This window comes from Erithacus rubecula (genome assembly GCF_903797595.1).
Source record: "Erithacus rubecula genome assembly, chromosome: 1".
NCBI classification, from domain to species: Eukaryota; Metazoa; Chordata; class Aves; order Passeriformes; family Muscicapidae; genus Erithacus; species Erithacus rubecula.
In genome coordinates, this window is record NC_136658.1 from 108340839 (window position 1) to 108362779 (window position 21941).

The 21941-nt window shown below is 42.9% G+C and overlaps 1 protein-coding gene across 3 annotated transcripts; it reads left to right on the forward strand.

The window, feature by feature from the left end:
- The first annotated feature begins 1213 nt into the window (after positions 1–1213).
- On the forward strand, positions 1214–20106 carry TMPRSS2 (transmembrane serine protease 2). 3 transcript variants are annotated; one of them, XM_079302774.1, is made up of 16 exons: positions 1291–1366; positions 1432–1629; positions 7360–7516; positions 8631–8701; positions 9498–9696; positions 10011–10094; positions 11338–11457; positions 12763–12892; positions 13273–13383; positions 14176–14219; positions 14838–15012; positions 16413–16588; positions 17520–17615; positions 18214–18356; positions 19322–19474; positions 19664–20106. In XM_079302774.1, exons 4-16 carry the CDS (start codon positions 8687–8689, stop codon positions 19673–19675), a joined length of 1458 nt encoding a protein of 485 aa, XP_079158900.1. In that variant the 5' UTR covers positions 1291–1366; positions 1432–1629; positions 7360–7516; positions 8631–8686; the 3' UTR covers positions 19676–20106. The 3 variants fall into 3 exon arrangements, with proteins under 3 accessions (XP_079158902.1, XP_079158900.1, XP_079158901.1); XM_079302776.1 differs by lacking the exon at positions 1432–1629 and having other exon boundaries at positions 1214–1335; XM_079302775.1 differs by lacking the exons at positions 1291–1366; positions 1432–1629 and adding an exon at positions 3100–3468.
- The last annotated feature ends 1835 nt before the right edge of the window (positions 20107–21941 follow it).

The window sequence follows — 21941 nt, forward strand, 5'->3', positions numbered from 1 at the left end:
CTCCAGGATATTTAAAACTCAAAAGAAATACAGTTTTGAATTGTAAGTTATTAGGTTATGTCTTGAGAGAAGAACGAGGCACCATCACACCATCAGTCAAGGAGTACATAACCTCCAAACTACTTTCAAAGAAAAAAAGTCGTGACTTTCCAAAGAAAATAAGCATGCAGCTTCTCTTGTAGAACTGAACAGATCATGAGGGTTTTTGTTTTGTTTTGTTTGTTTGTTTGGTTTTGTTTTTTTGTTTTTTTTTCTCTTGAGGCCATGATGCCAAGTAACAATTTGCAGGGCTATTTCCCTCCACTTCGGTAAGGAAACTTAACAGGGAAATCTTATGACCAGGCACCCTGGTTCAAACCTAAAACTTCTCTAAGGTGGTCTGAAGGCCATCTATAAATTGCTGTAAATTAAAGAGAAGAACACTCCACACAGGTGGGCATGTTAGAGAAGCACAGAAGGTGACACTGCAGTGTTCTGGGCTGTGCCTGGGCTGATTTTACCTTTTGCTTCAGATGAAATTTGAGATCAAATTCCTGCAACTGAATCCATACTGGAAAATGACTGAATCTCACTGATTCCTTTTAGGAGCTCAGGAGCAGAAGCAGCCCCAAAATAATGCAGCTTAAAAACATAAGCTAAAGATGTTTTAGACAATACTCCTTATGTTTTTGTATCAAGGGGTCTGAAAATTCATAGTTCTCTCTGAACAAACACGTGGACCTGGAAAAATACTGAAGGTACGATCTTGGCGTGCTTGATGTGATTCCTTGATATGCGTTAGGAAATATAAACAAACCCCAGACACTTGCATGCCAAACTTGTGTACATTGCCTTATCTGCAGTCCCCATACAGAGATGTTGAGCGTAGCACGCAGCAATACTGCAGCTAAATCAGAGCTGTTATTAACAGTGAGTGGATTTTCTTCATCTGAGAACTTACTTTTCAGTAAATACTGCTCTGAAGTTTTGGGATGTGAGTGTTTTGTTTTTGTTTTTTTTTTTTTTTTCCTGTGGAGCTCAGCTATGGCAGAGAAAACCCTCCCTCACTGTAGGTCTGTCGTACAGGTAGCACAAGTCACCGGAACATTGTAAACAACGCGACCGTTGAGGCAGCAGCAATTTTCCAGAGCGCCGCGTTATTAAATGACCCTAAAAAAGCCCAAAGAAAACAGAAGTCATTTTCCCCGGCCGGTACTTTACGAGCAATCTTTATCAGGTGCTGACCTACCCTGTTCAGGGAAGTGTTGTGAGTCCTTATTTGCCTGCAACACTCTGACACAGAGTCCAACAAGGATTTTCGGGCGAGTTCAAAAAGCAGAGCACAGGTACAGCACGGTGGGGTCGAGGAGGGAAAACCAAACCGGGGGTCAGGGAAGGGAAGGGAAGGGAAGGGAAGGGAAGGGAAGGGAAGGGAAGGGAAGGGAAGGGAAGGGAAGGGAAGGGAAGGGAAGGGAAGGGCTGGCCGTGTCCCTCCGGGCCCGGTGGGCTGCCGTGCTCGGGGCGGGTCCCTCCACCTGCGCACCTGCCCCGTCCCTGCCCGCACCTGGCTCCTCCCCGGGCGCTCCGCCCGCTCTCCCGGCTCCTCGGCCGCCTTCCATCCCCGCCAGCCCTGCCGCTCCCCAGCCCCAGGTAAGCGCTGCTCTCCCTCCTTCCCTTCGCCTCGGGAGCCGCCTGGGGCCGGGCAGGGAGGGAATCGCCGTCCGAGCTGCTGGGTTTGGTTTTGATCTAAGAAACTTCGGATCTGGGGTGGGGAGGATGAGGAGCGACCGCGGCAGCGTCTGGGAATCCCTGTCCCGCAGGGTGGGAGGCGCTGGATGGTGGAAAACAGAGAGAGGAGATGGAAAACAGAGAGGGGAGATGGGAAACACAAAGGGCTCGTTCCCCCCGTGCTTCCCCCGGTGCCCCCTGTCCGCAGCGGGAGATGCAGAGTGATAAAGTTGCGCTTTCCCGGGGTGTAAGGGAAGCCGGGAGCCAAACGGGGGAGGTGGATGGGGAAGCCGGGATAGCCAGGATAGCCGGGAAACCGGGAGCTAAAGGTACACGGGGGAGGATGGGGAAGCCAGGATAGCCGGGATAATCGGGAGCTAAAGGCGCACGGGGGAGGTGGATGGGGAAGCCGGGATAACCGGGATACCAAAGGCACATGGAGGAAGGAAGGAGGTGGATGGGGAAGCCGGGATAACCGGGATATCAAAAGCACACGGAGGAAGGAAGGAGGTGGATGGGGAAGCCGGGATAACCGGGATACCAAAAGCACACGGAGGAAGGCAGGAGGTGGATGGGGAAGCCGGGATAACCGGGAGGCAGACACGCAGGAATGAAGGAAATGGGATGGGATGGGATGGGCGCAGTGCATTCAGTGATAACGCGGTCCCGGAGGGTGAGGAGGGCTCATCCCGCACCGCTCCAGGTGGAGCTTGTCCATCTCCTGCCCTGGTGATGAAGGGTAAAAGATTGGGCAACTTCCTCAAGGTCACCGAGCGAGCAGAGAGAAACCAGAACAAGGTTTAGTTCTGGGGACTCTTCAGCGTGTGTTAATGCATGGGTTTTAGCAAAAGCACTAACTGGGGGTGAAAGTTGGCACAGCTCAGTGAGTGATTTTGGAACAGTAACTTCTAGAAGAGCTGTACTGTTGAAACTTCTGTGCCAAAGCTTTGCACCATGAAGTCAATCCAGTCCACACCTTCTCACAGGTGCCTTTATGTCCATTGCTCACCTGGACCTCCAATCTCAACTTCCTGGGTGGGTGGGTGTCTGTGAATTTAAGGGAGCAATGTCACATTGGGCCTTTGTCCTAAGCACCCTGTTTGTCCTGTGTTAGGTGACACAAATGCCTCCAGTGCTTTAGAAAGAGCCAAAGGAAGCAGCTTGGATTATTTGCATCATCTAGGGCAATATTAGGAGAGAAAGAGGTGGATGTTGTGTGCATAGATCAAAGAACTGGGAAAATGGCAAGTTGTGGCTTTTACCTACAGGTGTAGATGTAAAGCCAGAAGATAGGTGGGCTAAGATAAATGTTGATGTCAAAGTAGGACTTCATGTGTATTTTGTCTTCCTTCCTTTCATGCTTAAACTGTTAAAATTTATTCTGGTTCATAGGACAGTCAACCTAGAGCAAATCTATCACAGTAGCCTAGCCTGAAACTGGAAATAAGTTGGAACTACATTCCTGGATGTTGATGGAAAAACAAAGCAACACATTATTCTGGGATGCTGGTCAAAATATTTGTCTTGGAGTTGCCAGTCCTGAAGATGCAGGCTTTTGCTGCTGTGCCAGTCCAGGGCTGGTCCACACTGAGTAGCTGCAGTGCCATGATTTCTGGCAACATGAGCCTCCCCGTGGAGTGAATTCAAACCTCCTGCCAGCAAGATTTGATTTTCACTCTTATCTGCCATAGACCTCTTAGAAGTGGTTTGCAGCTCCTCAGGATCTGTAGGTCACAGGTTAAAAGCCACTGACCTGAACAGGTATCTAAATAAGTCTGGTTTGTTAACATAGCTGGGTTTTATTTTCCTGCAGTGTGGGTACCTAGTGCCACCTTATTCGTGTCATATTAATTTGCAGCTCAAATATGATGAGCAAGTGTTCTTGAGAAGTTTATTTCCTTGCCAGTGACTTTCAGTGACGTAGATGGACACTTGAATTTAGCCAGAAGGTAACAATCAAATATGAAGAAGATTAGCAAACATGCTTTTGCCAGAAAGTGATTTGCTTATGTGTTGGAAGAAGGACAAGGGCAGGACCTGGGATGTTGTGTAGGGGAGGTGAAAATCCAAAGCCAAGCTGGCTGTTGCTGCATCCTCCAGCTCCTCCTGTGATCTGGTCATGGGTGCTGTGGTTTGCAGTTGTTGCCTGAACAATGGGTCCAATCTCCTACCACACCAGAGCCTCTGGTTCTTCTGGGCTCTTGCTCCTTTCTGTTTCAGAAATACTGGTTTTGTAGGGTCTTGTGCCACTCACCATCCATTCAGTGAAATGAGAGAAAAGAAAAGAGCATTTCAGCCTCCTTCCTCACCCCTCTGTTCCTAACAAAACACATGATGTACTTGTGACAAGGCTGAGTTTGAAGTCAATGTCTGTTTTCAGACAGATGATGATAATGATAATCATCACCATCATTGATGATTATTTGTATTGTGAATATGGCATCAAATAAATTTTTAAAATGAGACCGCTACACTCGGAGATTTTTAATGCCTTCTTTTTTTTTTTTTTTATTTTATTTATTTTTTTCTTTTTGGATATGGAACTAGAATTAATCTTGGTTTCCTGGCCTGGGGAATACTGCTGTGGATTTCATTGAGCCACTGCTGATAATGCTTATCAAGAGGGACTGTTTTTTAACACCTCTTGATAAGTAGTTGTACAGTATAATGGCATTTTAGGAGCTAATCTAGAATAGCTTCAAAACTATTTCTTAGGAGCTGTGAGAAGGACGAGGTTTTATTTTTGGCAGCCTTTCATGTAAATATTTGTATAGTCTCATGAAGTTCTCTGAAATATTTGAGATGTTATTGCACAAGCACGCTGAGTAGAGCTCACCTCTGTTGAGAAGATTTGTTGAAAGGCCAGGACATGGTAGGACCCTGATTTTGATGACTTTGAGACATTCAGTCAATTTGTCTTTGATCCCTGCCAGGGGATAAATGGAGTAAATTAAAACCACTTTTTAATCAACATAATAAAAATACTCAGTGCCACTTCCTGAAGAAGGGTCAAGGAAATCTTGTTAATGAAGTGGGATGAAAAATCTTGTTTAGCTCCTTTCCTTTTTCATTCATAACTGGATTTTTTAAAACCTTTCTATACTTCATTTGCACATCACAATAATTTTTAGTACTAATTGTTAAAGAGGAATCTTGACCATGTTTATTTCCTCTTGGGTGGCAAGGCAGGAACTATCCTGTGAAACTTCTGTGAAAAGATCACAAGAATGAAACTGGAATCACCTCTTTGCTTGTGTTCTTTTTTTTATTATTATTTTATTGCCTCAGTAACCTTTCCTCCACACCGTCATACATGGTTACATTGAGTTCATGGTTATGTTGCTGAAACTTCTAGGAGGTCATAAAATGGTTGGAAATGAAAAAAAAATAAAAAATAAAAGCATATTTCCTTTCTAGCATCATCAATGCCATAATGTGTCAGCTTGCCCTTTAAGGCTGAGCTTTGCACTGAAATTGCTCCTTTGCTATCTCATGAGTTCTGTTGATTTGCTCATTTGCTTGATACAGGGAACTTTTTTGATGTGATGCAGTGTGCTAGGTTCATGTAGAATGTTTAGATGCTTTTATGCTTCTTCCTTTTAGAAAACGAACTTGGCTTCATTCAATTAGTTTTTGACTGTTCTGTCCTCTTACATCTTCCTTCTTTACATGTGGTTGCTTTTATGTAGGTCTAACTGTGAAGAACTGGTTTTTTTGTTGTTGGTTTTGGTTTTTTTTTTTGTTTTGTTTTGTTTGGTTGTTTTGGTTTTTTTTCTGGGGTTTCTTATTCAATTGTTGATAGCTATCACAGAGCTTAGCAAACAGCTGATGTTTCTGTTTCAGGAAGCAGCACAAAACAGTTATTGGATCAATATGTAAATGCAGGAAGCAAGCTGTTGCCAATATAACTCTGGTCAGCTGAATTCTCAGTGTTGAATCTGGAGGTAGTTATTCCATCCCATTGACCTGGGCATGGAAACAGCCTATAGGGATCTCTGAGTAAAAGCTTGTGGAAACCAATTAACAATTATGACATGGTGTGTGCTGAGGAAGTCCTGTCATTTCTTGCATGGAGAGCTGGGGTAAAAGGCAGCAGGTCTGATTACAAAATCCTGCTTAGACCTTTAGGGTTTCTTTGCCTTTCATTCTGTCCTTGCCTTTTTGGGGTGTTGATTTGCAGAAATCCGTAGAAAAACTAATAAAAACCCCCAAAAGCTATTTTATTTAATTTGTTTTGAATTAATCTAATATTTTTGATTTTTTTATTGTTTGGCTGTTCTTTTTTTTTTTTTTTTCATTTTTGACAAATTTACTGGAAATAGTGATGCCTTTCTTTAATCTTAATGACCCATGATATAACATTAACACTCCTAAGGCATATGTAAGAAGCTCAGATACTTCAAGTAGCAGCTGGCAGCTGTGAGGCAACACATTTTGCTTTAGTCACCAGTGAACTGTGTCAGTGGTGGCTTTTTACTCTTTGTCTCTCCTGTTATTAGAAACATTATTCCTTTAATATTTATTTCTGTACTTTGAGTTATGAAAGAAAAACACACTCAGTTTTTAACCTTCTGTGTTGCTAAAGGTCTAAATGCTGGTTCTGCTCCATCCATACTGGAGTTTTTGAAATTTAGGGGCTTTACTGCATAGGACTGATGGGTCCCTTTCATTATTTGGGTGGAAGGTGTTAGCAAGCCAAGCCTCAAGTCTCTGGTACCCTGTGGCACCTTGAAGCCTCCTCTGGTGTGGAGCTCCATCCCATTCCCCTTGCCTGGGATCTCCAGCTCTCTCTAAAGATCTCCTGAAGTTTGTTTTTTCCAGATGCACCCAGTAAAGTGCTACAATAGCTCAGCAGGCATCAGGAGGAGTGAGGGGAGTGAGAGGGAAGGACAGTTGCACATTCCCACTGAACTCTTCTGCATCATCAGAGTGGGTTTATGACACTTTTAAATGGTCTATTGAAATTTGTCTGAGGTGAGCTAGAGGCCAAAGAGGACTGAGATAAGGCAGACCAGTCCCTTCTGGCTCTCTAGTTGTTGGGATGGGGAGTGTTTGACAGGTCAGTTTGGTTCTCCATGACCCAGCTTCCTTATCTGAGAAGTTGTTCCCTTGATGTGTTTGTAAAACAATTTGGAGTGTGGGATTGATGTGTGCTTAGGAAACCCAGATTATATCATTACTGGACACTACAGATTGATTTTTGCCCTAAACATTTGCAAAACTAACAGGAGTTCAGTGATTGTGGTTTCATTGGAAAATGTGTGTATGTAATACCATGGAAGTCTGTATTTACCTATGAGTTCCTGTATTTTATAACAGAGAAACTGTTATTAATCAGAAGCTGGATAGGAAAGAGATGAGCAAGGATTAAGTTGGTAGTGATGGTGGATGGATGGTTAAACAAGAGAGAGATTTTTTTCCTCAGTTTGTTTGAAAAAAACCTAAAACCAACACACCAAAAACACTCCTAGAAACTCCCAAAACAGAGTGAGGAACACTATTCCCTGTTAATTTGCAAAGCCTTTCAGATGGTAATGTAAAAGAAGTATTTGGAATTTTTTTGGTCATAGTCCCTGTTGTCTTATCTCAGAATCATCACTTCTCTCTGATATCACTAAGCTTCCTAACCCTTTCATTCCTTCTCCTTTTCAGAGAACAAGCAGCAGAAACATCCTCCTGTGATTTATCACTTTCTAAGTCTGGGCAGAGCTGCATTTGCCAACTGCTGTGAGGAGCTGGGCAAGGATGGATGGGACATAGAGCAAGGCAGAAGTCCTGGAGCCTTAGTCACCAGTCTGATGGACTTTCAGTAAGTAGGAGTTAGACTCGTTTCTCACCTCTCTGCCACACAAATAAGTTCAGTGGTGCATTATTTACACTGATAAGCAAATACCAGCCTTGCTGAAGTGTCACAAAGGATTGGTGTGCTTGAGGGGCTGAGCAGCTGTTGAAATCTGCTTCAGTGACATTTGCAGTTCAGTTTTGGGCGAGATGATGCCTTGATAGAGGCTATAAAAAATAACCTTTTACTCTGGGCTGAATTATGTTGTGTCTTTACACAGCTGCAATGTGCAGGGTTTTGCTCTTCAAGGTAGAGAAAAGTATTTCTCAGTGCAGGACTGAGGCACTTTCTAAGCATTTTTTCTTGTAGAGCAACATGAGAGGACTCAGTAGACAGCAGCATTTATTAGAATGGTTGCTTGTGGATAACTGCCTATTTTAGATCTGCACCAGCAAACATTTCTGTATTTTGTGTGTGTGTGGCAATCAGTGGTTTTGCTCAACGTTAACGTTTAACTTTAAAATAAACTGCTGGATGCTTTAAGCATTCAATGCAGAACCTCTCTTTTACCCTGTTTGCAAAACTTTCACATTGTTGTGGCACAATTCCCCTGCTGTGCTTCTCCCCCTGTTTTTGATGCGGTGACTACAACACACAGCCAAGAAAACAACACGTAAGAGTGAAAAAAAACCCTGCAAGTTGTGCTGTTACCATGAATTGGTTGAATTTGTGTTTCCTGATGGTTTCTGTGCCATAAATCTCAGAGTGACACATGAGTAAGTGCTGAGAGAGGCAGGAGGAGCTGAACGTGGTACTGACACCGTGTGGGTCCCTGCCAGGATATTCTGACTCTTGTTCTGCCAGCGAGAGCGAGCACTGACTTGACCTTCTCAGTTTGTGCTGCCCTCGTGCTAATGAATAGTTGCCACTGTATAATCCTCAGGCTTGTATTGAGAGGCTGCTGAGATCTGATTTCATGCTGCACCTTGATTTGTACCCTCTCTTCAAGTACTTCCGTTTGTTGGTTTGGTTTTTTAAAGTTTGCTTTATTTTCCCCCCTCTGCAAATCTGGCCTTTTTCCAAAGGGAAAACTGACAAAGCCTCCAAATGTGATTGTTTTCCTTTTTGTTTGTTTGTATAGGTTCACACTTTGCTCCCTGACACTTGAATTGTTTCTGTACTGTTGACAAAGGAAAAATGACCTCTACTCTAGTAAGTAACCAAAATATTCACAATATTCCTCTCTGATTTTTTTTTCCTTTTCATATTGCTTTATTTCTTTACATATAACAGCCCATTGAGTGACATCCTGATTAACAAGTCTTTTAAAACTGGGACTATTTGTTGTGTTTCTTTTTTGGCAAAAAGATGCTGTGGGGCAGGTGTAAGAGGCTCAAATTAACCAACATTTCAAGTGCTCAGGTACTTTTAGGGGAGATTTATTCTTTTGAGCACACACTTTTGATTTATTTAAGCTTGTTTTGTGGGATAGGTTAGAATGACTTTTAACTATTTCTTAAAGCTCTTCCAGGATAAATATTCCATGACCTGTTGCAGGTCAGTGTGTGTCAGAAACAGCTTAGGTGTACCTGGTGTTGTCACAGCACGAAATGGGGCAGTAAGCATTTATCCTGGACCTGGACAAAGGCAGTTCCTTGTCAGCATTTCTTTCTGTGATAGTGCTGCCCACAGCTGTCCTTGCTGTTTATTTCTACCCTGTCAGACAAGCGTTTGTGCAGAACAGCTTGGGAGGGCTGGGCTCAAGAATCCTTCTTGGGCTGGACTATGGGTCAGGACACTGATCTTACCAGAGCTTCCCCAGCTGTTTTTATGACCCAAACCATGATGTTTTAGCCATGTTCTGTGAACCTCTCTGTCTGTGTGACCTGGAGTCACCAGTAAGTGCTCTGTGTGCCTGTTTGATGGAGCAGGGCTCTGCAATTCTCTCCTGCTGGCAGCTTTGCTTCTCACCTCCTCCTGTTTCCCTCCTCCCCGCGCCACCCCTCAGGGTCCACCACCGCCATACTACGAGAACAGGGGCTTCCAGCCAGAGCCCCTCTACGCTGCCAGGCAGGCAGCAGGTGCTGCTCCTTACCCCCAGCTCTTCTCCACCACCCCTCCCTCCGTGCCAAGCTACGTGCCCAGGGCTGCCAGCCACCAGCCCAGCCCGCCGGCAGCGCGCCCGCCCGGGAGAACCTGCGCCGCCAGTAAGTCCCGGGGGATTCTCCCAGCTTCAGACCTGATTTCTGACAAAGGAAAATATCAAAGGAAAGGGATCTCCCCTTGCAAGCCCTGCATTGGAGGAGCTGTTTGCTTGTGGGTGGAGAAGTGGCAGCTGGATGGGGTGCTGGGGCAGCTGGGTGCTTTGGGAGGATGGATGGTGGGATGGAGAAAAGTCTGGCTAAAAATGAATTTAACATCAAATAAATACTGATTTTAACATCAAATAAATAGTGCTGATGGGTGGAAGTTACTCTGCTTGTGAACCTAACTTCTCTTTTCCTCCTCGCTTTCATTTCAGGTCTAAGGAAAACCATAATAATAATATTATCTATATTAATAGTCATTTGTTGTGCAATTGCTGCTTTCTTCATCTGGTATTTTGGTAAGTTTTTTTTTTTTGTTTTGTTTTGTTTTAAAGAAAAGATGTGTTAAGCTGTTCAAATCAGGAATATCCATTCTCATTTTATGCTTTATGCTAAATTAAGGACTGGAAATTCTTTGTTCCTTTTCTGCTAAGAGATGAACTGATGTTCCTTTTAAATGCCTCAATTTTGTCTGTGGGTTGAGGTGTTTTGGTTTGGTTTTTTTGTGTGTAGGGTTGTTATTTTTTTGTTTTGGAGTTTTTTGTGGGTTTTTTTTGGTGCTTTTGTTTGGTTTTTTCATTATTTTGTTTCATTTTCGTTTTTTTCTTTCTTTTCAATGCTGCTGTTACTTTCCAAATTTGAGCTCCACTTAATTTCAGGTGAAGGGAGGGGATTTCAGTTAAATGTGCAAACCCTAACTGCAGGAGTGTAAACAGTCAAGATGTGTTTTGTTTTGCTAAAATGGTATCTCTCTTGGAGCAGAGGACATGTACATCCATTTATTTGTTTCTGTGGGGATTTTGTGTAAATGTTGCATGAGCCCAGACTGTCTCAGCACTCTGAGTTGTACCGTGGATGTTTGCCTTGGAAATCATCTCAGCTCTGAAGTAGGGCTGGAACAATTTTGTTCAGCTCAGGTGAAGTTTGCCTTGTGCTATCTCAATTTCCCTTTCAATGAAAGCTGCTTTGCTAAAAAAGCAGGAAACTAAAAATTTGCTGTTTTTAGGAGTCTCTTCTTTCTGTTCTGCTCAGGAAAAGAGAAAGAGAGATCTAGTGCAAGGTGTCCCTGCTCATTGCTTTGGGGTTGAACTAAAATGGTGTTTAAATACCCCTTCCAAAATATTAAATGATTTTAAGGGAGTTCATTTAGAAGTATTAGGACGACACTTTGTGGTTTGTAGGGGCGTTTTTTTGACTAATTTTGATTTAAACAGGGTGAGTGTAATCTTGTTTTAAATGACTGCAAGAGTACATAATTGAGGCACTCACTCTCTTCCTCCTTCTCTACGTGTTAACACTTTGCCAGTGCAAAACTGACTCCTTTCTGAGAACTTAATGGTGCCTGATTATTCAGGGAGGCCAAAATCAGCTACATCAGAGACTTGATCTGACAAGATGCAAAGGACAGAGCAATCCATCTGCTGTGGCAAGCTGGGCTCCCTCCCACCTCCAGGTCCAGAGCCTCTTCCAGAGCTTTGCTCCACCAAATGGGAAACTCCTTGAGAGCTGTGCTGATGTGGCTATGTTCCTCTCTCCCTGCAGTAGAGAATCCCTGTCTCAGCTCCCTGATGGAGTGTGGATCCTCAGGGGTGTGCATGTCCCCCTCCCAGTGGTGTGACGGAGTGAGCGACTGTCCCAACGGGGAGGATGAGACCCGCTGTGGTGAGTGGGCTGGGGACAAACCTGCACCAGCTGCAGGAGCCTGGGAGCAGATTGCCTTGTGCACAGCTTGCCTAAGCTGCAACAAGGCTGTTTCAGCCTAAGCTCTCTCTTTAAAATGGTTTAGGATATGTGTTATGTATATGGATACTCAGTTTGTTTCCAGCCCGATTGAAAAGCTGAAATGCTTGGCGCAGGGGTTTGAGCTGCCTTGAGTTTAAATAATTTTTTAAATATCAGCTTTTAATTTGAATGAGGTTTGTGCAGAAATCAATCTAGCATTGTCTCTGGATGGAACAGTCAGTGGTGACTTCTCAGTAAGCCTCAGGTAATAATATAAACCTGGTGCTCTTCAGTCAGGCTTGTCTTTTTCCATGTATTTCACATTCCTCGTTCTCCCCTAAGTTCTTCAACTACCTCATAACTCATTTGTGTAAGAAAACCTGGCCTAATCATTGCTTTGAACTGAAAAGATGCCAAGAAAAGCTTTAGTGCAGAGCTGAAGGTAGAAGGTGGAGACATTGATTAATCCATTCCAGAGGTTTGGCATCTTGTGTCATGCCCAGTGCCACGCTGGAAAACTCCAGCTGTGCTTTAAATTCCCTCTGTAAACTTTTATTCAGCACACTCTCATGCAGGGTTAACATTTGCTGGCAGCTGTTCCACTCCATTTTGTTGAATAATGGGCTCTTGGAGAAGCCAGTTTCAAGCCAGTTCTTTTGCTTGAACTATTTTTTATTAAATTCTTGTGCAAGCAAATGCATAATGGGATGTTGACTGTCAGAGCTAATTGCTCCTGGTTACATTCTTGCTCCACAAAGTGCTTCTCTGAAGAAATCTGGTGTATTAAGAGATAATATAAAGTATTTTTCAGTAGATCATATTTTATTTACACACAGTATGTGATACATTAAGAAATATGTAGTTGCACAGAGAAAAGATGAGAACATTTTCATTATTGCAATCTTTCTCAGTGGTAGAATATAAAAGAGAATTTTGAGCATAAAAGCTGAAATGAAAGGATGAACCTTATCTCGTACATTTGCATTTTGAAACCGGTAGTTCTTCTAAATTGCTTTACATGAAAAGAAGTAAGTCATTGCCATATTTCTGTTTACTGGATATTTACTCAGAATTTAAGTAGAAGAGAGCATTAAAGTAACATCAGTTCATACATGAGGTGGATATTATGGGTAACTACTTCCAAGCAGAGAAAGCAGTAATAATAGCATGTGGTGTTCTTAGTTTCTTTTTTTTTTTTTTTTTTTTTTCTTCCTTTTCTTTCTTCCTTTCTTCCTTTTCTGGCAGTTAGACTTTTTGGACCAAATTTTATCCTGCAAGTTTATTCACCTGTCAGCAAATCCTGGTATCCTGTTTGCCAAGATGACTGGAATGATGATTATGGGAAGATTGCATGCAAAGACATGGGCTACAGTGTGTAAGTCCAACCTCTGTCAGCTTCTGCTCAGACACAGAAAAGTTCAAATTTCCCCCTTGCCATTTTTAATGATTCTGAGGCTTTGCTGTAAAAATTTACTGGCAAAGGCGTCTCTTGATCTTGCCCTGCTACACGAGGTGCATGCACATCAGATAAAAATATTATTTTTACCTAGTGACTGGTGGGAAGTGGAATTGGACAGATGTTTAAAGAATCTGAGACTCTGGGCTGCACCACCAGGGTTCTGCCTTCACAGGAAAACAAAAATAAATATTTCTAGTGTCGTCATCTCAGAAGCTCCAGCTTGGCACAGCCCATTGTTATCACTTGTTTGGAAGCTGAAACCACTGCTGGGTTTCATGGTGGACTTTGTTTTGCAGAGATACATATTTCTACAGTCGTGGGCTCCCCACTGAAGACAGCTTTAAGAGCTACATGAAGCTGAACACAAGTGCTGGGAATATAGACTTGTACAAAAAGCTGTACAACAGGTATCTTTGTTTAATGAAAGCCTCTCTCCTTTCATCCAGGGTCTCTCCAGATGCTGTGAGAGGTGCAGCTTCTGCCTGTAGCAAAATGCAAGCACATCTTTCACTGGGGACTGTTGGAGAGAAAGGCTTTGTTTTTATTGCAGCAACTGTTCTTCCCTCTTTTTAAAAACAGCTGTCATTTTTCCATCCTCCCTTCCTTTCTAAAAGAAAATATGTCCCATCCTCTGTGCTGTTGAGATGTCAAAGGTATTTTTAAGGCTCTCTGAACATCAGCAGGAGTTTGTGTATGGTGACAAACACAGCTACAGCACATTCATAGAAGCTGACACAGCCTTTTTTCAGTCACATGAACACACAGCAAGCAAAAATGGATCTTCACTGTGCAAAGCATCCTTTTTATTATCTTCAAACAATTCTGAAGTGTTCAGTTTCAAAACCTGTAGATTGCTGTGCCCACAAACTTCCTGCAGCTCCTTGGTTCAGTTCAACAACTCCCTAAATCAGCTCAACTTTCTCCCAAGCTGTTCTTCATCTTGCTTCTCAGTAGGATTAAAAACCTTTTGTGTTCATGTCTGTGGTTTCCCAGAGGACAGTTTTGGTGAATGCAAGGTATGGGGGAGGCCAGGTGGTTGCTGGAGAAAGAGAAGAAATGAGGGAACCTCTGCAGAAAGATGAGGCTGAAGGCAGGGCATGAAGCTGGAAAGGGTAGAAAACATCTGGAGGGTTGACTTTGCTCACATTTCCCTAAGATCCTGTTTGTTTTGTTTTTTTTTTTTTTAATTTCTCCTGCAGTGGTTCCTGTGCCACAGGAAAGGTGGTTTCTCTGCGCTGCATAGGTAACTCCCTGGCTCTTTCAAACTTCTGCTGCTGCATGCTTTGAAATGCTCTGGCTGGCAAATCCCTTTGGACCTGTGGCATTAATTGCTGGTTTTGCACGGGGAAATTATTAACTTTGGATTCCAAATAATGCAGTTTTAGGAGCAGGGTGGGAGAGGAGACAAGGAAGGCAGTGGATCCCCAGTCTTTGCTGCCACTGGTTCTTTTAAATGGTGAAGCTCCATATCCATCCCCCTGCAGCTGTGTGGGGATGTCTGTGGCACATTTGCTCTCAAAATTCAGCAGTTGGGTGGGCAGTGCATTTTTGCTGGTGAGTCCTGTCCTGAGGAGTCTCCTGGCTGCTTTGTTGCACAGCACAGAGATGTTTGAATCACCAGAGATTCCTGAAAAGTGTAAAGAGTTTATAGTGAACCAGCTGCCAGGTGGGGTTTGAAATTTTACAGGGATCTGGGCAATGGCAGATTTGGGATTTGGTGTAGGGCAGGGGTTTGAGCTGTGCTGTGTCCAGCAGATCAGCCCTGGTGTGTGCACCCCTCTGCCAGAGAAGCCTGAGGGAAGCAGAATCCATCTTCCCTCTCCCTGTTGGACTAACCTGTGTGTGTGACTGACCTTTTCAGAGTGTGGCCTGTCCAACAAGAGCGTGAGCATGATGAACAGGATCGTGGGTGGCATTGGGGCCGTGCTGGGGCAGTGGCCCTGGCAGGTCAGCCTGCACGTGCAGGGCACCCACGTCTGCGGGGGCTCCATCATCACCCACAGCTGGATTGTGACAGCAGCACACTGTGTGGAAGGGTGGGTCCCTCCCTCCGTGCCTGTCTGCCTTTCTTCACCCTGAAATTCATTCTATTCTCCCCACTTTCTCCTTTAAAACTTTCTACAGCAGCCCTTATTTTATGTTCTGCCTTACTTACAAAATGAAAGGGGTGATGCTGTGCACAGATACTCACCCAATTTCAGATGTAAACCCGATTTAATGCCAGCCAGTACAATGTTTTCATGAAGATGTTGAATTACACTGTGAGAAAACCCAAAGGAAACTCCTCTCCTCCCCCCAAATTCTCAAATATCACACTGCTGTAGATATGATCAATTTAAAGATGCCTGTGCCATTTATTTCTTCATATCTTCTTGCCACAGGGTAGTAAAGTCCAAGTCAGTATTAAATACAGATTTATATCTATCCAAGGAGCACTTTATGTAGCCATCAACAAGAAAAATAGCAGGTGCTTTGTACATTTTTAACCTATAAAAGAGATTTGAGGGTTTTGTGGTACCCTCAGAAAGGGCAGAATTTGTTTAAAAGGTGCCTGCTTCTGCTGGAGGGAAAACCCACAAAGCAAAAACATTTTTAATGGTTGGTTGGCTGGATCACAGTTTCAGGCTAAGGCAAGGAAGAATATTTGTCCTTAACCTTGAGAAAGGAATACAAGTGTTGATTTCTCCCTGGAGATCTTATCCCTCCTTTGTTGTCTGGATTTGAGCTCTGCAGTGCACAAAGATTTGGGAATGGCAACCAAGCTGCAGCTGGCACAAGCCTGGTTTTCAGCCTGATCTGGGTTTTTTTGGGAGGTGGGGTGACTTGCAGGCACTACTGACTTGGCACCTCTCATGGAGGCAGTTTTAACACTTGTGGCAAGTTTTCTATTAAGCTTTTGTAAACTGTGCTGCAGCACAAAAGGCTGCTTAAATAACATCTAGCAAGCATTCCTAACATTAAAAAAACCCACCAAAAGCCAAGACCAGCCTAAAAAAAAAAAAAAATAGCCTGGCATTTTCAAGATAGTGGAATTCTTTCACTAGATCATATTTTTACTAATTCTGGCTTCTGCTGATACCACTGACATGTGAGACTTCAGAAATGCCTGCCTGATCGCTCAGTCATGGAAATCAAAAGGCTTCACTGTTGCAGTCTCAGATTTAATTTGTTGTGCTGAGTGATTAAGGGGATGGACAGTGATACTTAACCCACTGCAAAGATTTTTTTGATATATTTTTGAAACTAGAGCCAAGCTTTCCTCAAGTTACACGTCTGGCAATTTGTCTTGCTCTTCAGAAATGGTAGTCAAATGCATGTGTGCATTTTTGGTCACACAAATATTTGACTACAGCTCCTGCAGACAGTTTTGTGAAGGTCCTAATCCCTGTCTTGTCACTACAGAAGGAAATCTTCAGACCTTTTCCTTGTTCTGCAGGCGACTTTCTGACCCACACAGCTGGAGGGTTTATGCTGGGATTCTGAACCAGGATGAGATGCTCTTTAGAAGTGGATACAAAGTGCAGCTGATCATTTCCCATCCAGATTATGACACAGACTCTAAAGACAATGATGTTGCCCTTATGAAGCTGGAGACACCACTGAGTTTTACTGGTAGGCATTCTGCCCTTCTTAAGGGAAAAATCCAGTGGCAGTGAGCCCACCTTTTGAAACTTCTGCATTTCATCAAGCAATCCTTGTAGATACTTATTGGAAGAACACAAAATGATCCACAGAGACAGAGAGCACAGCCTCTGATTTCCTAAGCAGGATTTATTTAAATCTATTATCTGGATAGGGGGTTTGGGCTCATCTCAATAATTTACTTTTACCTCAAAATGCTCTATGGTGCTTCAGTTTAGCTGCATGTGCAGACAGCTACAGCTGCAGTGGTGGAGCAGCTGATTAAATCCCAAGTCCCTTGAGTCAAACTCAGGTCAAATAATGGTAAAAAACCCCTTCAGAACTCAACATTACAAGAAGTTCTTTTCATGAAAGCAGATGTAGCTTGTTTGTAAGCAATACAAAATAGAGAACAAGCCATTATTTAAACTTAAAGTGCTTTTTGTCTACAGGTCCTTTGCTTCAGTGCATCAGTTTAGAGCTAGCAGGAGTAATCTGAAAGGGATTTTCTGCTGCTCAGAGCAGGGAGATTGTCTGTTTTCCAGCTTTTTGTGCTGCACACTTCTTGTATGTATCAGTACTGAATCCTGCTTGTCTTGTGATAATTTTCAGAGTTTCACAAAGAGATTGTAGAGCTGTAATTTTCAGAATTTTTTCTTTGCCTTCTACTGCTCAGAAGAGCTGGTGTTAATTGTTCTTTTTAATCTGATGAGTTAAGGTAGAACCATTACCTCATCACTTTGAGGTGAAGATCAGGTGCCCCTCAGGGAAAGGGCAGCTGATAAACTTTCTGCTTCTTCCTGCATAATTTTCCTTCAAGGAATGCAAAGTACAGAGGAAATGCATTGTGTGCAATGGATGGTGGCAGTTTAAATTTATTTTGAATTCTGTCTGAACATCTGTTATTGTGTTTGTTTTGCAGAAAATGTGAAGCCAGTTTGTCTGCCCAATCCAGGAATGATGTTCCAGCCAAACCAGCAGTGCTGGATATCAGGGTGGGGAGCAGAGTACCAAGGAGGTAAGAAGTACTTCTGGAATATTTTCATCTATTACATGAACTAGTCCTCTTCATCCTATGAATATTGTTGCATGGGCTGATGGGGAAATTTGAATTAGATCTGTTCATGCACTATTTTTTCACTCATTTTACAGCCCCCAATATTTACCCAGAGCATTCAAAGCAAGTTGTGATGTGTGGCATTCAGCAGACTGCAAAGGACCCTCAGATCAGTTCTGGGGGGCAGAAATACCCACCCAGGAGATAATTCTGTGCCCCTGCTGGCAAGGGCTGCTGTGTGCCAAGTGTGTGGGAAAGGGCAGGAGCTGCTCCTTTCCACCGTTTCTGAAGTGGAATGATGCAAGTAAATTTGCAAGACTGGAAAAATGAAAGGGAGGAAAGGGTTTTTTTTTTTTTTTTTTGTTTGTTTTTTTTTTTTTTTTACAATAAAGATACTGGGGGAGGTCCTCTTGACCTCTTGTAGACTTCTCACATCTTAAATTTCCATCCTGTTCCTTCTAGGAACTTTATTTCATCTTGGGATTTTTCTGTAAGAGCAAAGTAATATGATGCTTGTTCTGATTTTGTCTTTGCACATTTCTGCATGTTTCAATCCTAGGTAAAACATCAAATAACTTGAATTTCGTTGCGGTGCCCCTGATAGAGCGCTCGAGGTGCAACGCTGTTTATATCTACAATGGGATGATTCTGCCCACCATGATCTGTGCTGGAGACCTAGCAGGGGGAGTTGATTCCTGTCAGGTAATTATTCCTAATTAATAGGTAATCGTGATCTTTTTTTCTTACTTTTGTGGCCTTGCTAGTAGGCTCTCTCTCTCTCTCCTTTCTCTCTCTCTCCTTTTTCTCTCTCTCTCCTTTCTCTCTTCTTCCCCTCTTTCTTTCTCTCTCTCTTTCTCTCTCTCTCTCTCTCTTTCTTTCTCTCTCTCTTTCTCTCTTTCTTTCTCTCTCTCTCTCTTTCTTTCTCTCTTTCTCTCTCTCTCTCTCTCTCTCTCTCTCTCTTTCTCTCTCTCTCTCTCTCTCTCTCTTTCTCTCTCTCTCTCTTTCTCTCTTCCCCTCCATCCATCTATCTATCTATCTATCTATCTATCTATCTATCTATCTATCTATCTATCTATCTATCTATCTATCTATCTATCTATCTACCTACCTACCTACCTACCTACCTACCTACCTACCTACCTACCTACCTACCTACCTATCTCTTGTTCACTCTATTACAAATAAATCCCCTGCCTCCCAAAAATTAAAAATTTGCATTGAGCTTCTGGTTCCTTTGGTGGTGCATCCCTTTAAAGAGAGCTTTTGTTATATCATCTGAATGGCTGCCAGTTTTGGGCTCTCACAAAATTCCCAGGGAGGGTGAGGCTCCTTTTTAATGCTTCAAGGATGGTTTGTTACCTGGCACTTGAAAGTGATCAAATGCTCCTCACAACCACAGCATTATTATCATTATTGTATTATTAATCACAGCATTGTGCTTGTGAACAAGAAAGCAATACCAATCTTACTTAGAGGGATCTGGGCAAATTATTTTTATTCCTATTGGAAGCAGACATCATTTAAAACCAAAATTGCCATCACATCTTGTTTTGGTGGCTCCCTAAATGGCAGGCAGGTTTATATTGAAACTAAAGCTGTGCTCCTGGAGTGAAACTGTGTTTTTCCTGGTGGCTGTGTCACTAACAAGGTGTTTGTGTCCTGTGCAGGGGGACAGTGGAGGTCCTCTGGTGACTCTCCACCACTCTGTGTGGTGGCTGGTTGGAGATACCAGCTGGGGCACTGGCTGTGCTACTCCCAACAAGCCTGGAGTGTATGGGAATATGACTGTGTTTACAGACTGGATTTATAGAAATATGCAGGTAAAATATTCAGAGCTTTGTTCATAAATTTTAAGGCCCCACATCCTGAAATGTAGTTTTACTTTAAAAAAGTTAATAAATAAATGTGACTTGCATGATAACTAAGCTGTTTTTTTTGGGAAGCATCCAAGTGATTGCTAAGACACAACCTTAACTTTTGTTTTCTGTTTTGTTTTGTCTTTTAAACAGGCAAACAGATGACAATACTCTCCTTGCTAATCGATGTTCCTGAGGACAAGAATAAATGAAGCCATGGGGGCCTGGGATATTTATTCACTTTGTGGTTGATTTTATTTTTCCTCTTTGATTTTTCTTTTAAAAAGCAACGTGAAGGATTGCACACTTGGTTCTGTGCTGGCTACAGTGATGGATCTCAATCACTGAAGGTTTTATCACAATGAGCACCTTTCTTCTCCTTGTGGTGCCTGGCAGAGTCATTCTGTCAACTGCTTGCTGAAATGTCTCTCTTTTGTTGAGTAACTTTTGCTTGATAATCAGGCTTACAATGACAATTTAAATCACAATTTAATTTCAGATTTTCATAGCAAGATGATGAGACGGTTTAGTAGTTTTTAAATTAAATGTTAGGTAATGTGAATGTTGAATCTCTGAGCTGCTGGTTGGCAATTAAATTTTTTTTTTTTTTTTTTGTATAGAGTTACAAAATGGTTTGGGTTGGAAGGGACCTTAAGGCTCATGCAATTCCAACCCCACTGCCAAGGGCAGGGACACTTTCCACTATCCCAGGTTGCTCAGAGCCTCATCCAGCCTGGTATTAAACACTTCCAGGGCTGGACCACCCTCAGCTTCCCTGGGCAACCTGTTCCAGTGCCTCACCACCCTTACAGGGAAGAATTTTCTTCCTAAAATCTGATGTAAATGTGCCCTCTTTCAGTCTTATGTCACTACCCCTTGTCCTATCACTCCATGTCCTTGTCCAAAGTACCTCTTCAGCTCTCTTGTGACTCATTAGGGGCTGGAAAAGGTGCAGAGGTCTCCCCAGAGCTTTCTCCAGGCTGAAGAGCCCCAGCTCTCTCAGCCTGTCTCCAAGCAGAGGTGCTCCAGCCCTTGGAACACCTTTGTGAACTCCTCTGGACTTGCTCCAACAGGATCTCCATGGTGGAGATGCCAGAGCTGGGTGCAGCATTCCAGCTGGGGTCTCGGGAGAGTAGAGAGTGAGGGATGTATATGAAGGGAATTTTTCATGCACTACAGTACAGGCAAAAAAAAATAAAATATCATACTGTCTATTCAGGTAGTTAAAAATCCTCAGGACCTCAATCAAAGTCAGATTGTTGCAGTCTGGCTGCCTCAGACCTTACAAAAAGTTCTGTTCTGCCTTAAGCTGCTCTGAACCCAAAATGGGCACTTTGTCAATGTGGGGTTTGGACAGGGATGCCCTGGACAGGGATTCCCTGGACAGGGATGCCCCAGAGCTGCAGCAGAAGAGTCCCAGGGCTGAGCTCCCTGGCTGAGCACACTGAGGGTGACTCTTGGCCTCTCCCTGCTGTGAAAGGCAAAGGGCAAAGGTTTCCAGGCAGGCTGTAGACACACACCCTCACACAGAGACTGGATGTTTTGTACAAGGAAACTCAAAGCTGATGAACTACCTCATTTGTTAAATTTGGCTTCTGATTCCTTAGAGCTCTCTTTTATGTATCTGCCTGTATGTTTTTAGCAAAATGTAATTCATATCTGAGTGCCACCTGAATGAGGATTTTGAAAATAATTTATAATCGTGGTAGAGGATCAAAAAGCCATATCAAATCACTTTGTTAAGAAGGATAAATCTTTATTGAATGAAATTACTCCACTAGTCTTGTTTTCTCTTTTGGTACTGAAATGCAATTATCTGACATGTAAACACTGCACCAAATAAATTGGTTTTTTGTTCGTGGTTTGTTTTTTTTTTTTACAAATAATTTTCCCTAGTTGTGCTTTATATCTCTTTACTTGGCACTTTTTGTTTTTTTAAAGCAATTGCTGGATTCAGAGTATGAAGTGCTTTGAAAGGCTGATTAAAAAAAAAAAAACAAAAAAACAAAAAAACAAAAAAAAGGACAATTCTAGACGGTGAGCCAAGAGATTATTTTAATTCCAATATTTCAGGTCCTTGAACAAACGCAGGGAATGAGAGCAGGATGTCCAGGAATGCTGAGTGTCTTTGGTGGCTGGGTCTCATGAAACCACTGTGACTTAATCAAATTAAATAAGGACGTTTAGCCTGCAGGCAGTGGCTTGAGGGAGTCACACCCTATTTTGTCATTCCCTCTCCTGCTGCCTGGAGCAATGTGTCCTTGCCTCTCCTCTCTAGGTGTGACATGGGTGTTTCCAATAGCACTTGTGCATTAAGAGCACCTTGGGGGATGGGGGAATGCCCAAGGAGTTTAAAGTACTTTCAAAACAGAAAGTAAAAGAAAAAATAGGTTGTTACAGGTACAAGGCACTTTTTCTGTGGCTTCTGATC